This window comes from Palaemon carinicauda, chromosome 5 (assembly GCF_036898095.1).
Source record: "Palaemon carinicauda isolate YSFRI2023 chromosome 5, ASM3689809v2, whole genome shotgun sequence".
NCBI classification, from domain to species: Eukaryota; Metazoa; Arthropoda; class Malacostraca; order Decapoda; family Palaemonidae; genus Palaemon; species Palaemon carinicauda.
The window spans coordinates 89,917,613-89,933,108 of record NC_090729.1 but is presented as its reverse complement, the minus strand read 5'-3'; the positions used below and the strand labels follow the sequence as shown (position 1 = coordinate 89,933,108).

Here is a 15,496-nt window from a genome sequence, read left to right as displayed (position 1 = left end):
TGTATGGATCGGAGTTGTGGGGAATGAAAGTGACGGAGAGACAGAAATTGAATGGGTTTGAGATGAAGTGTCTAAGGAGTATGGCTGGTGTATCTCGAGTAGATAGGGTTAGGAACGAAGTAGTGAGGGTGAGAACGGGTGTAAGAAATGAGTTAGCAGCTAGAGTGGATATGAATGTGTTCAGGTGGTTTGACCATGTTGAGAGAATGGAAAATGGCTGTCTGCTTAAGAAGGTGATCAATGCAAGAGTTAATGGGAGAAGTACAAGAGGAAGGCTAAGGTTTGGGTGGATGGATGGAGTGAAGGAAGCTCTGGGTGATAGGAGGAAAGATGTGAGAGAGGCAAGAGAGCGTACTAGAAATAGGAATGAATGGCGAGTGATTGTGATGCAGTTCCGGTAGGCCCTGATGCTTCCTCCGGTGCTTGGGATGACCACAGAGGTAGCAGCAGTAGGGGATTCAGCGTTATGAAGCTTCATATGTGGTGGATAACTGGGGAGGGTGGGCTGTGGCACCCTAGCAGTACCAGCCAAACTCGATTGAGTCCCTTGTCAGGCTGGGAGAAACATAGAGAGGAAAGGTCCCCTTTTCTGTTTCATTTGTTTGATGTTGGCTAACCCCCAAAATTGGAGGTAAGTAGCTTGGTATATGTATATGAGCACTATATGAAAAAAAATGCCAATCTTTATAACTATTGCCCATAGGTTTGGGGGAAAAGAATACATAAAAAAAGGACTGATAAGGAAAATCGGTTCTATGAAAATTTAGCCAATAAAATCATGAAAAAAAAAATTACATAAAAAATAAGGACTGATAAGGAAAATCAGCTCTATAAAAATTTAGCTAATAAAATTATCTTCAATGTTTTTTGAATTATGAAAATCGGTTGAGAAATGAAAAAGTAGATTACAAATCTGACAGAATACCAAGAGGCCGATGTTTAATAAATCTGCCCACTCCAGTAATCTGAAAGCTAGATTTCTTCACAAGAATAGTTCCAAGTACAAATATATGAACAACGACACTTGTGGTTCAAACACTATCAGGTAGTTGGCAAGACCACCATAGCTCCAACAACTGGTCTTGAAAAAAATAAAAATAAATAAACTTCAATCCCAGCAATGATATTTCTTCCAAAAATTATAGGCAGTGAAAAGGGGAAGAGAGGTTGGTCAGCAAGGTGGGACACAATTGATAAAATATGGAGGTTGTAGTAATAAGCTATAGAAAAAAACAGAGAAATTTAGAATGAAACGGAGAAAAAAAATCATTATAGTTTGAGAGCCCTCTTGCCCTTCACAAGGCTTCAATAAAGAAAAGATATTCCATGTTTAGGGAGTGACTCCTTTAAGAAATCATCTCAGTAAGATGGGCCCTATGCCATGCACATCTCTCTTCTCACTATAGCCTGTATGCAAAAATTCTGCAAAAGCATTAAAATTCTCACATTTCTTCATTTCTTGCAATGGAGGGTGCACACATATTGGACAGTTATCATGCAAAAAAAAAATCTGCAAACTTACCTTCCAAAGTTCTGCTACATCATTAGCTAAAGGATCATCTGGATTAGGCGCAGAAAGCAGAGCTTGGATTGACAACAAAACTGTCCTGATCTGCAAAGCAGGGCTCCACTTATCTGAAATAATAGAAAAATACTAAATTATCTAATGGATTTTTGTTACAATAAAAAGCAAAAAATACCACAGAGAAGAATAATCAAACTTGAAATTTTGGATAAACTTGTTAAATTTTTGTGAGCAAATTATTGCATGGTAAGAGGTGATATTAATTGACCACACCTCTTACAGTGTGACTTACAGAAAGCAGTGAAGACAGTAACAGAAAATTCTTGCAGCTTTCCTACGACAGGCCGCAGCCATGCTATACAGATCTCTGCCCTTTCCCTTGTTGAGGAACTTTCATCAGGATGACATGGATACCTCACCCAAAAATAGATTTTTCCTATGTCAAAATCCGTCTTCTAGTTTACTCACATCTAGTGAACTTTGTAGCTTATCAAAACTTACTTTCCCAATTTACAAAGAAAATTCTTATAGTAAAAGGCCTCATAACCCTAGAAAAGGACCTCAATAGCTTTACTTACTCTGCAGTAAAAACTCCAGTACTTATAAAAACAAAATAAGTTTACAATGAATGAACAAAAAAAATACATTTCTAGTAGAGGGAGGGCTACTATTACTATCAAAATTATCAATGAGCAAAACTTTTCAAACAAATGATATTTCATACGATTTAATAGAAAACAAAACCTAGGAACATTATTATTGTTAAATGGAGCATATATATCATCCAAATGAGCAAAGCTTGACTCTTACAGAGCTGGTTTAAATAAATTTGGGAGGGAAATATATACACTATAGAGTGATGCCTCTGGATACGAAAGTTTCTTTATTAGAAAAATTCATGATAAAAAAGGTGATTTTTCATTGGCCTCATAATGCGGAACAATTTTCATGATACGAAAATGATTTTCCGGCGCCGAGAATAGTATTAGAATTCGCGGGACGCCAAACTGTAATCTCGTCACCACTGTCCTACTCTCCCATTGGTTATCTCCCTACTTTGATGCTAGTTACTGCCATAAGATCCTGCCTATTTTATGCAAGTACAATTTCAAGGTAAAATAATACTATGAACAGTACTGTATTGAGTGTATGTACATATGCTTAATGCTACTACACATCAAAACATTAGCGATGTATTTTTCTTTCATTTCGGTAAATAAATAACAGCTCATAGCATATTTCCTTTTATGCCATGATTATTTATATAAAATTGATTTTATATCAATAAGAACATTTTTAAATGAAAATAACACAATGAACAGAATTGTATTGTATGTATGTACACACAATGCTACAATGCATATCAAACTATTAGTGATATTTTTTTTGCATTTCAGCAAATAAAATAAAAGTTAAGAAAACTATTTACTGAACAATTAAAGTATATCAATTCTACAAAGTTCACGTATATATTGACATTAATGAATCTCATATTTATTGCAATAAAAAAGCTTAATCATACAAGTGTAAAAAAAAAACCATGTAGGTTGTTTATCGACACATCACCATTGAATATTAATATTACAATGAATAGTTAACTAAAAATATGCGCAAGCTGAAGAAAAATGGTTGTTTATGTAAGATAAAAAGTGTACCTTTCTATCGTTAGGGTAACTATACCAATACTACAGTACATACGGTAATGTATATTTCGTATATGTACAGTATTGTACTATATCATTTTACATTATGTTTTAATAACTACTTCACTTACAGGTATTATAACATGTTAGGTATATCAAATGATTCAAATGTATTTTACTATATTTCACTGAGGTTATAGCTTTATTATGAAATCTTATGTGGTGATTTTACATCGCTTGGAATGAATTAGGCGATTTACATGTAAAATGCAACTCATCATACTAAAAAATCACGACACCAAAGCCACTCAGGAACCAATTATTTCGTATCTAGATGCATTACTGTATAAACACACACACATGTATATATATATGTATATATATATGTATATATATATATATATATATATATATATATATATATATATATATATATATACACATATATATATATATATATATATATATATATATATATATATATATATATATATATATATATATATATATATATATATATATATATATATATATATATATATAATATATATATATATATATATATATATATATATATAATATATATATATATATATATATATATATATATATATATATATATATATATATATATATATATATATATATATATATATATGATCAGCTTTACAAAGAGCTAGATACCAAGGAAGGGAAAGGAAAGATCTTTAAACTAGCACACATGAGAAATAAGAATACCAAGGATATAACACACATAAGACAGATTAAGGATAAGGATGGAAATATACTGAGAAATGAGAGAGACATAATAAAGAGATGGGAAGAATATTTTGAGGGCTTACTGAATGAAGAAAATGAAAGATTTCTAAGAGGAGACGGACACACAAATTGTGGACCACTCACAGAAATAACAAAAGCTGAGGTTAGAGGGGCACTGGGAAAGATGAAAAATGGTAAAGCTGTGGGACCAGATGGCATACCTGCAGAAGCCTGGAAGGCTCTTGATGAGGAAGGAATTGACATATTGTGGCAGTTAATGAAAAAGATTATGGAAAGTGAGACAATACCCGAAAAATGGAGGGAAAGTATATTAATCCCAATATTCAAAGAGAAAGGGGACATACAGTGTTGTGAAAATTATCGAGGAATAAAACTCATGTCACATACACTGAAGGTATTTGAAAGAATTATGGATGAAAGATTACGGCAGCAAGTTTCCATCGGTAGACAGCAACTAGGATTCATGAAGGGGCTTAGTACTGTGGATGGTATTTTCGCTTTGAGACAAATTATGGAAAAGTACAGAGAGAAGCAAAAGGTCTTGCATATGGCCTTTATAGACCTAGAGAAGGCATATGACAGAGTACCACGACAGGAAATATGGAGATGTCTCAGGGAGAGAGGAGTGATGGAGAAGTATGTCAGAATGATCAGGGAGATGTATAAAAATGTAAAAACCAGCGTCAGATCTACAGTTGGAAGAACAGAAAATTTCCAAGTTGGAGTTGGGCTACATCAGGGATCTGCTCTAAGCCCACTCCTGTTTAACATCGTCTTGGATGTGTTAACAGAGGATGTCAGGGAGGAGCCACCATGGTGTCTGCTCTATGCAGATGATATAGTCTTGGTAGCCGAGAACAGGGAAGAACTGGAGGGGAAACTAGAAAGATGGAGATATGCCTTGGAGAGTAGAGGTTTAAGAATAAGCAGGAAGAAGACAGAGTATATGACAACCGAGATGGATGGCGACCAGCAAACAACAATCAAATTAGGCGGAGGAAATATCAAAAGGGTTCATAAATTCAAGTACCTTGGTTCAGTGATCGACAATGGGGGGAACATGGAAGAGGAAATTAACAACCGGATTCAGTGTGGTTGGAACAACTGGAGGAGGGTGTCTGGTGTCATATGTGATAGGAAAGTCCCTATAAGATTGAAGGGCAGAGTGCAAAAGGCAGTGGTCAGACCAGCAATGACATATGGATTGGAAGCAGCACCCCTAAAGAAAACAGAGGGTAGAAAGTTGAACGTAACCGAGATGAGGATGCTTAGGTGGATGAGTGGAGTAACCAAAAAGGACAGGGTTAGAAATGAACATATTAGGGGTACAGTAAAAGTCACTGAGGCATCAAAGAAAGTGCAAGAGGCAAGGTTAAGATGGTATGGCCACCTGATGAGAAGAGAAGGGCAACACATGGCAAGAGAAGTGATGGACGTGGAGGTGGATGGAACACGAAGGAGAGGAAGACCTAAGACCAGGTGGAGAGATTGCATTAGAGATGATATGAGGGAGAAGGGAGTATGGGAGGAAATGACACAGGACAGAGGGAGATGGAAGAGACTCATTAGAAACGGCGACCCCGAATAGGGATAAAGCTAGGAAGAAGAAGAATATATATATCATATATATATATATATATATATATATATATATATATATATATATATACACATATATATATATATATATATATAATATATATATATATATATATATATATATATATATATATATATATATATATATATATATATATATATATTAGCAGTGTCTGCCCCATTAAAACAATGATATTTTGCGGTTATGTCAACCTTAACCCTGGATAGGTATGCTACTCGGACACCCCTTTAAGGGTATACTCGGTCGTGAACGACCCCGACTCCGAAAAAAATTCAGGAAAAATCTAGTTATGCATCAATCTGTATTGTTTGACTTGCTAAAAATACCTCAAAGAATGCTAAAAATTACTGAAAATATAAATGATACACATCTACAAAATAACTATTTATTGGAAATATATTAAAAATTTAAGTATACAAAAAAAAGACGACGTAGATATTCACAAAAAATAGAAATATACATATACACATAAATCCCTTTAAAGACACCTTCTTAGATGGCAAAGCAACAGCATATAATTGCTGGAAATGAGTTGGACCCATAGAAGTCAAGATCTGAAATGAGAAAAAAAAAGGGTAAATTTTTTTGGCCAAAAAATTTGTCCAAATTTCATGAATTTTTTTGGGTACCCAAATGAAAAAGGAAGAGGCTAATTTTTTTATAGAATAAACTCATATTATCATAGAACAGAAATACATAATAAAATGTGCACTAAGATGTAATTTACTGTTATAACAGGGGCGGAATCTAAAGGTCATTTTTTGACAGCCTAGTTCTCAATGTAAATTTCTTATGAAAATCATTGTATCTCCTATAAAACATGATATTTATGCATTAAATTATACCAAAATATCACGAATTCTATACAGAACAAGAATATATAGAGATATGCCAACTTACCTTTCGGGTATGTCAACAAAATGGCCGCAGACCGCAACAACTCTTACAGCCCAATCTACCACTTGGAATGAAGAATGGGGTTGCAAGCTCCATATTATCATCAACATCTCTTTTTAACTCCATTAGAAGTGTGTTGATGACATCCATGCCGAGGGAATACTGTCTGCTGGCCATTATTGAAGATAAATTCAAAATAAATAGAAAAAAAAATCAAATTTGAAAAAAACCCCAAAAAATCAGAAATTAGCATTTGAGGGAAAATGGACCTCATGGCAATATATGGCATCTAAGCCAAAACCAATGTCATGCAAGTGGTAGACACACCATCCACCCACACTTTCCAACTATAAAGAACCAAACAAGTATCAACACTGTTCGACAATTTATAATTATGTAATAACTTTGCTGTTTGATCACTTACCCCTATAAAGGTATTCAGGGTCGAGGTCGACCCCTGGGGGGGTAAAAAAACGGGGAAGGAGGGAAGTTAGACGAAAATCAGTCCTAAAGCAGACAATGGCATGTAGACTAGTCACCCCTTGCAGGTCGATCACTTCCATATTCGAGACAGCTGATGATTTATGGGGAAAAAACAGGTTTTGAAAATGCTGTAGGGGACGCAAACGACCCATCATACCTTTCCAGGGTTAATCTACCATTAATGATTCTCAACTGATTTTCATTATCTACAAGAGCCTTTTGAAGATAATTTTCTTAGCAAAAAATTTAAATAGATTTTTCTTATCCATCTTCACTTTTCAACATATTTCTCAAAAATATATTGGCAATGTTTTCTTAAAGCCCAATTAGCTATTTAAAGAGTCGCAATTTTCTAGAATAAAATGTTTCCTAAAAAATAGTGGTTTACTGACGAAATCGGAAGCCGTATTTTAAGCTATGATTGAATTGGATGTATACACGGTATAATTTTTCGTTTAATATTTAATGGACACTTTTTATGAAAATCGATTTTGGTGTGTCTTCAACTATATGTAAGTATTGTATAACACGAGAGAGAGAGAGAGAGAGAGAGAGAGAGAGAGAGAGAGAGAGAGAGAGAGAGAGAGAGAGAGAGAGAGAGAGAGAATCAGCTGTTGTAATCGAGAGCAGTGTTTTTGTTTCTTGTACCACCTGAAGCGAGGAATTGATCGCCACAATTTCAATCTTAAACTCAGGTAGCCATATGTAAACTAAGATTTTATTTCTTAGAGAGAGAGAGAGAGAGAGAGAGAGAGAGAGAGAGAGAGAGAGAGAGAGAGAGAGAGAGAGAGAGAGAGATATTTGGGTTTTCTGGCATCAAATATCTCTCTCTCTCTCTCTCTCTGAGAGGTTTTTATAATTATACAGTGTACTATACAAAACTAATCTTTGTAAAGTAAATCTATACTGTTTATAATGACAAAATATTGCTGACTCGTTACCAAAATTTAGGCTATTCACTGCCAATAAATGAACCCAGCCTACGTGTGAAACCCTTCAACACCCAAAGGGAAAAATAAAGCTTATATATATACGGTACTACACAAAAATAATGCTTTATTATACCATCATTAACACTATCTGTAAAATTATCGAAAGGTTAGAGAAAGATAAAGATTGCCAAGAATGTAACCAAAATTCTGTTTACTTTTTGTCAGCTGAACTGGATTCGCATAGTAGAGTTGATGTGGAATTTTATCCTTAAATATGCTTTTTATTATGAAATTGTTAATAAGATGTAAGGTAAATATAGTTTTGTAACATTCATTATCAAGCACCGCATTTAGGGCTATCTATATACATAAAAAGACAATAGATTTGATACATTTTGTAGTGCTTGACTCACAGACTTTGAACAGCTTCGCAGATACAAAAAAAGTTATTTTTGAAAAATAGCGACCGCATAAATGGGGAATCCCATAATTCGGGACAGTACTATATAATATATATTTTTGGGCTCAGCCATGTCGTCCGGATGGAAAGTTCCTTTAGGCAGCTTTCTAAGGGATATTTAGGTACAGTGATACTCCCAGAGAATTAACCATAGGTCTCCAGAATTCTAACTCTTGGCACGAGTATCCTTAACATAACTTTAAGGATATCGCATAAAATCAGGGGACGTATTTCTTGATACAACACATGGCAATCTTCACCCTGAATAGATTTTACTCTTTGAGGGGGAAGAGTGGCGAAATGAAGGGGAGCCGTTATCAAGGTTACCCGGTGGATCCCCTCCCTGTACTACTACAGCGCATTATTCCTTTAAAAAGTAGCATATATGCACAGTGTTCTCCCACGCTTCTCTCGGTGTTGTTACTTATTTCAAGGAATATTATCATGCATTCTCCAGCAGCTTCATCCTCTGGAAAGTTGAGTATTTAATCTTTCCTGTGTATAATTTTTAGCTCCCTTCTCACAGTTAAATTAACATAATTTAGGTGTGTTGAGTGGAGCACTGCCATCCCTGGAGGCGGCCATTTCAAGACCGCTGTCGCACGCCATAAATGCTTTATTTAGTTAGTAGTGCGACGATCCCGGTATTTAGTTATTAAGAAATTCTAGCTATTTAGGCAAAATTATAGTAGTGAAGATAGCATTACACATGTAATATTTCCTCTTCCTAATAAACGTTTCTTTCATATACGATAGGGCCTCGGTGGTATCAGCGTAGCCGAGATCCCAATCGAGTTAGGCTAGCCTAATTCGTTTTAGTATACTTTAGTAACGTTATCCTCCGTTTAACATCTAGTATCGTTTCTATTAATTCGGTTGGAAATATATATCCCCTAGAATTATTGGTAGAATTCGATACGCTTCTCTTTTAGAGAAAAGAGGATAAACCCTTCTTCCCCCCTCAGTGCCGCCATCCCAGGTGACAACCATATCTTCCGTCATTGCCATCGAGTAGTGAACTCTGGCTTGACTTGGATAGTGTTTTACTGTCGATCTTCTTCGCCGGTGTGTATCCCGGCCTTAAAATATGACAGTAACTTAGGGTATTTTGTCTTGTACCCAACAACGTTATCGACAAAGGAATAGTAATTCCTCTGCCGGTTACACCGTTGTCGGCAAAGGCAGCTAGGCTTCCCTAGTCTACAACCGAAAGTGGGCAGTATAATTGCCGCCACCTTTCTCTCTTGTGGACTAGAAGACATGTCTTATATCCAGCAATGTCTCAGGCGAGGAAATCTTTATTCCCCTGCCACCCATGACGGCGCCGGTATAGGAAGCTAGGCTTCCTTGATTTACAGCTGAAAGTAGGAGGCATACTTGCCGCCACCTTTCTCTTCTGTAAAATATAAGACCCTTTCCCTTCCCCTTCTGTCCTTTAGTGTCGGCCTAGCCATCACAAATATCCTTTGGCTGGTATTCTACAATCATCCCCGCTAGCCGGGCTGACTGGGTAACCGGCCGGGTTCCTACAAAGGCTGTTGGTTAGGTTGCCGCTTCGACCAACTCCCTAACGGAAGCAAAGCTCCGGGAAAGGTTAGCCGGCCCTGACGGCTGCTGGTGGGAAACCCATTAGACTGTTGAGTATTCTTCAGTCCTCTCCTGGAATGCCATCCACAAACCTTGTAACCGGCAGTGCAGCCGGCAACAGAATTTGTGGCTGGATGGAAGCTAGAATCAATGTATTCCTCCCCTTCCATTTGAATTCTCATTCTGAAAAGAAGGCAGTAGAGGCAATAGTCCCTACATTCTTTCTCTCTCCCTGTCAGCTAGTGCCGCCAGGTACTAGCCTAACCCGGTAATATACCGGTAAAACTACAGTATAAGACAATACAGTAGCCAGTATTCCTGAAGTATAACAATACAGCAGTTAGAAAACTACAGTATATGATACAGTAGTATGAAATATCCAACATATTCTGTGTATCCTTTCACAGTCCATTGTTGAGACCACTTTAAAAAATGTTGAGGTTAAGTATTCCCTCAACATCCTGATGAATCCTAGATCATCGGGACACCAATGATTACCATTCAGTATTAATATTCTACAAGTGGAGGAGTTAGTGTTAATATTCACTGACTCCGGCTCTACGTACGAGTTATTCCACTCTGTATTTTCCCTAATAGGGAAAGTAAAAATATTAATATTGTAGGAAGTCACAGCAATTGCCTGGAGAGGAAACACAGATATGTGTCTTTCCTACTTCTTTTCTAACTTACTATCCTAAGCTATTATAAATAGTAAATTATACTATTTTAAGCATATGTATTTATATCAGTGATATGAATTACCTTATACTCATTTTACTCTTTCTTTCCTTACAGGAGGAGCCTAAGGTGAAGTGTGCAGTCCTGTTCTGCAACCACAAAAGTAGGGACTTTTGTGGCCACGAGATGTGCAAGTCTCATGCCCCCTGCTCCATCGCAACTGAAACCCTGAGGTATTGGGATCTGAAGGGTTGCACCGTCTGCTTGGCTCTGATGACTGAGGGATTCGGTGAAGATATCCCTGAGACTAACGGAGTCAAGGGATACAGAAAGAGCAACTCTTCGGAGGTGGGTAAGAGGGTTAAAAGAACTCTCCGGCACCTTTTACCTGCCTAATGAGGCTATGAGATGCCTTCTGTTCCTTAAGGCCCAATCCGATGCGGTTGTGCCCCAGGCACAGGTCAAGCCTCCCTTCATCCAGCTGACGATAGAGGCTGACATTAATAAGGCACTCGAAGGCATGGACATCCACACCGAAAAGGATCTTCTGCAAGAAAATCCAGAAGAGGTGGGTCAACCACTCACGGAGGAAGAAAGATCCGTATCGACGATAACGGAAGACCCTCGGTTTTCTGTGACGACATATCAACCCGTGCCGTCAACTTCTTCGAACCCAACTCCCCATCTTGAACCGCTGATAGCCAAGAGCGAGGGTCTCCTAGGACAACTTCAGCAGATGATGGATCGTTCCGCAAGGAACAACAGGAGATTAGGAGGGAAGTAAGAGAAGTGAAACACCCAGGCGCTTTCAAAGGCTCTCATAAGCCTATCAAAGTCTCTGACTTACCTCAATGCTCCGAAACCAACCCCTGGGGGAATGCAGAGCATATGCCCATGATGAATGGGAAACTGTACATCTCCAAGAAGATGGGGGCCAAACTCCTCAAAGATCTCCAATTCTGGCCTAACATATCGGCATACCCAGAATGTTACGTGAGATTGCGGATGAATCAGCATCTCGTGAGGAGACGGAACCGAAAGAGGTCATGATCTTTGAGCATGACAAGGCACAGGCCGGTTACACCAACTCTAAGGTTTCAGCTTTCAGCAAGAAGCATCCTACCTTCGTTGCTCCTTCCTCCAGAGCTTTCCCCTTTTCGGTCAAAGCTCTCAACTGTGTGCTGAAAGCAGTTAATGCAGGCAAACCATGCCCAGTGCTAGAGGAGTGCAGACCATTATCTCTAACCTTGCCTACCTGCGAGAAGGAATAGAACGAGGTTCATCTAACCTTCTCAGTCTATAAACTGGATCCGCAGATAGCAGGTCAACAGTTCAATGAGAACCTTCCAAAACTGTTAGAACATCTTTTGAGAAGGGAATAGGAGACAAAGGAGAGACTAGCCGCTTCTTTGTCTCTTCAGAACTCCATGGAGATGTGTGCAGGTCTTTCCAATACCCCAGATATGTACATGGTCCTAGCCAAGACTCACATGGCTACCCTTGTAAAAGACATGTACGCTTTCGTTAAGGACAGGAGGGCCTGTAGAGAGCATGTGTTTTGCACAACGGTCAAACACGAGCCCAGGAAGCTGATCACTTCAAGTATCTGGGCAAGGACCATTTCCTCAGATGCTGGTCCCCAACCAAAAAAACAGGAAGACAAAGAAGCCACGCAGGCCTGCACAGCATCCAACCATGACCATGACCATAGTGCCCCAAATGGTAGCCCAGCCACAAACCACCTTCTAAATGGTTCTCCAGCAGCTGGTAACTCAGTCACCTGTGTTCAATCCAGGATTTGAGAGGCATACGACTACTTTTCACCCCAGAAGTAGAGGCTCAAGAAGAGGCTCCTAAAGGAACCCCTCAAGGGGTAGAGGAGGACGTGGTCAAGGTAGTAAACCCTCAGGAACATCTCAGCAATGAGATGCTCCAGGTAGGAGGAAGACTTTTCCACTTTCGGGATCGTTGGACCTTCGATCCCTGGGCCCACAGCCTAATCAAGAATGGACTCGGTTGGAAATGGAACAAAATTCCACACCCTTTTCCTCAATTCTTCCAACACTCCACCCCCTTATTGGAAGAATATACCTCAGAACTCTTGACCAAAAAGGTAATAAGAAAAAGGAAATCCATCAAATTCCAGGGAAGGCTGTTTTGTGTTCCCAAGAAGGACTCGGACAAACTCAGAGTCATTCTAGACTTGTCTCCACTCAACAAGTTCATCGAGAACAAGTTCCGGATGCTTACCCTGCAACACATAAGGACCATGTTACCAAAAGGGGCGTACACAGTCTCTATAGACCTGGCGGATGCTTATTGGCACCTACCAGTCAGCCGCCCCCTCTCCTCCTACCTAGGATTCAGGCTACAGAAGACAAAATATGCATTCACAGCCATGCAGTTCGGGCTAAACATAGCCCCAGGGATATTCACAAAACTTGCGGACACAGTAGTCCAACAGCTGCGCTTAGAAGGCATTCAGGTAGCGGCACACCTGGACAACTGGCTGGTGTGGGCAGCATCCAAGACAGCTTTTCTGTAGGCAGCCACAAAGGTGATTCAGTTCCTAGAACACCTAGGCTTCAAGATCAACCACAAGTCTCGCCTTTCTCCAACTCAGGAGTTTCAATGGTTAGGAATCCATTGGAACTTGCAGTCACATCGTCTCTCGATTCCACCGAAGAAGAGGAGAGAGATGGCGGGATCTGTCAAGACGCCAACAGGAAAGAGTACTGGGCTCTCTCCAGTTTGCAGCAGTGACAGACCCAGTGCTAAAAGCACAACTAAAAGATGCGTCAGGAGTCTGGAGAAGATACGCATCAAACGCTTGAAGATATCAACAAAGATTGACACTGGCCCTACTGCGAACAATCCTAAGGCTGTGGTCAACGGTCAAGAGCCTGACAAGAACAATTACCTTGCAACCACCCCAACCTTCAGTGGTAATTCACACAGATGCCTCACCGAAAGGATATGAAGGCCATTCCCATCAAAGGAAAGTGCAAGGGAATTGGTCGCACAAGTTCAAGACCTTTCACATCAACATCCTGGGAGCTATGGCAGTCTTCCTAACGTTAAAGAAACTATCCCCTCGCACATCAGTCCACATCAGACTGGTCTTGGACACCAAAGTAATAGTGAAATGTCTGAAACGACAAGGCTCGAGATCACCTCACATCAATCATGTGATGTTAGCCATCTTTTGCATGGCAAGGAAGAAGAGGTGGCACTCATCAGCAGTTCATTTGCCAGGGGTTCTGCAATGTGACGGCGGATACTCTATCCAGGCAAAAGCCGATAGAGACAGATTGGTCCCTAGACGCAGAATCATTCTCCTTCATCTTGGAAAAAGTCCCGGAACTGCAGATCGACCTCTTCGCAACGAGCAACAACAAGAAACTACCTCAATATATAGCCCCTTAAGAGGACCCTCAGGCAGAAGCTACAGATGCCATGTCCCTCGATTGGAACAGATGGAATCACATCTGTCTGTTCCCACCAACCAACCTCCTGCTGAAGGTCCTAAACAAGCTGAGATCCTTCGGAGGAACAGAAACAGTAGTGGCCCCCAAATGGCCCAGAAGCAATTGGTTCCCTCTAGCTCTAGAACTGAAACTGAAGCTATTCCCCCTACCGAACCCAGTTTTATCACAAACGGTTGAGAAGTCGACTGTCTACGCTTCATCCTTGAGAACCAAAAACCTACATCTCATGATTTTCTCGCTTTAGCAGCCAAGAAAAGGTTTGGGATCTCAAAAGACAACATCGACTTTATAGAGGAATACAAGTCAAAGTCAACTAGAAGACAATACGAATCGTCTTGGAAGAAGTGGGTTTCCTTCATGAAAACAATGAAACCGGCAGAAATTTCAATAGATTTCTGCCTCTCTTTCATCTACCTTCATGAAAAAGGCCTAGCCTCCACCAAAATGACTGCGTGTTAAGTCAGCTTTGACTAGACCTCTTCTTTGCGCCTTTCAGGTGGACCTTTCAAGTCAAATCTTCAATAAGATTCAGAAAGCGAGACTCAAACCAGCAACCCCTCCGAAGCCCATATCATGGTCTTTGGACAAAGTCTTGCACTATGCTTCGAATTTTAACGATGAGGATTGTACCCTAAAGGATCTAACACAGAAAGTGATATTCCTGTTCGCTATAGCCTCGGGCTAGAGTTAGTGAAATAGTGGCCTTATCAGGAACGAAGGCCATATTCAGTTCACAGAAGAGGGAGAACTGAACCTTTTTCCCAATCCTTCTTTTCTCGCCAAAAATGAGCTGACCACCAAAAGGTGGGGTCCTTGGAGAATCTGCCCGCTGAAGAAAGATGTCTCTCTATGTCCAGTAGAGTGTCTTAAGGTCTATCTTCGAAGAACTTCAGACTTTGAGGAGGGACAACTCTTCCGAGGCGAAACCTCAGGATCAAAACTATCCCTAAAACAACTGAGGGCAAAATTCACCTACTTTATTCGCAGAGCGGATCCCGACAGTACACCCGCAGGTCACGATCCTAGAAAAGTTGCTTTCTCGTTGAACTTCTTTCAACAAATGGACTTTGATAGACTCCGCTCATATACGGGTTGGAAATCATCCAGTCTTCTATAGACATTATGCGAAGCGAGTGCACGAGATAGAACACTTTGTGGTGGCTGCAGGTAGTGTTATAAAACCTGTCGTCTAGTGCTGCGATGAACAGTGGACTGTTTTGGGACTTACCAGTGTATTGGGTGAACAGGTACTAGCACCTCTGAGTGTAATACCTTTTAGTAAAAAAATCACTATGGTGATTTATGGACTGTTCTATATAGGTGCTGAATCTAACCAATAACACCAGTGCCGTGTGAACATTTGTACACAGTGTTGAAGCATATCCAACATCCAAGTGAAATC

General features: G+C 39.5%; 1 protein-coding gene across 1 annotated transcript in view; it reads right to left on the bottom strand.

Moving 5' to 3' along the window:
- The window catches only part of LOC137641369 (ubiquitin-conjugating enzyme E2 N), a 417,577-nt gene that overhangs the window by 65,818 nt on the left and 336,263 nt on the right, over positions 1-15,496 (bottom strand). Inside the window, exon 5 of the mRNA XM_068373857.1 lies at positions 1,523-1,635. Within this exon, the coding sequence (XP_068229958.1) occupies positions 1,523-1,635 (113 nt within the window). The remainder of the gene's footprint in view (positions 1-1,522; positions 1,636-15,496) is intronic.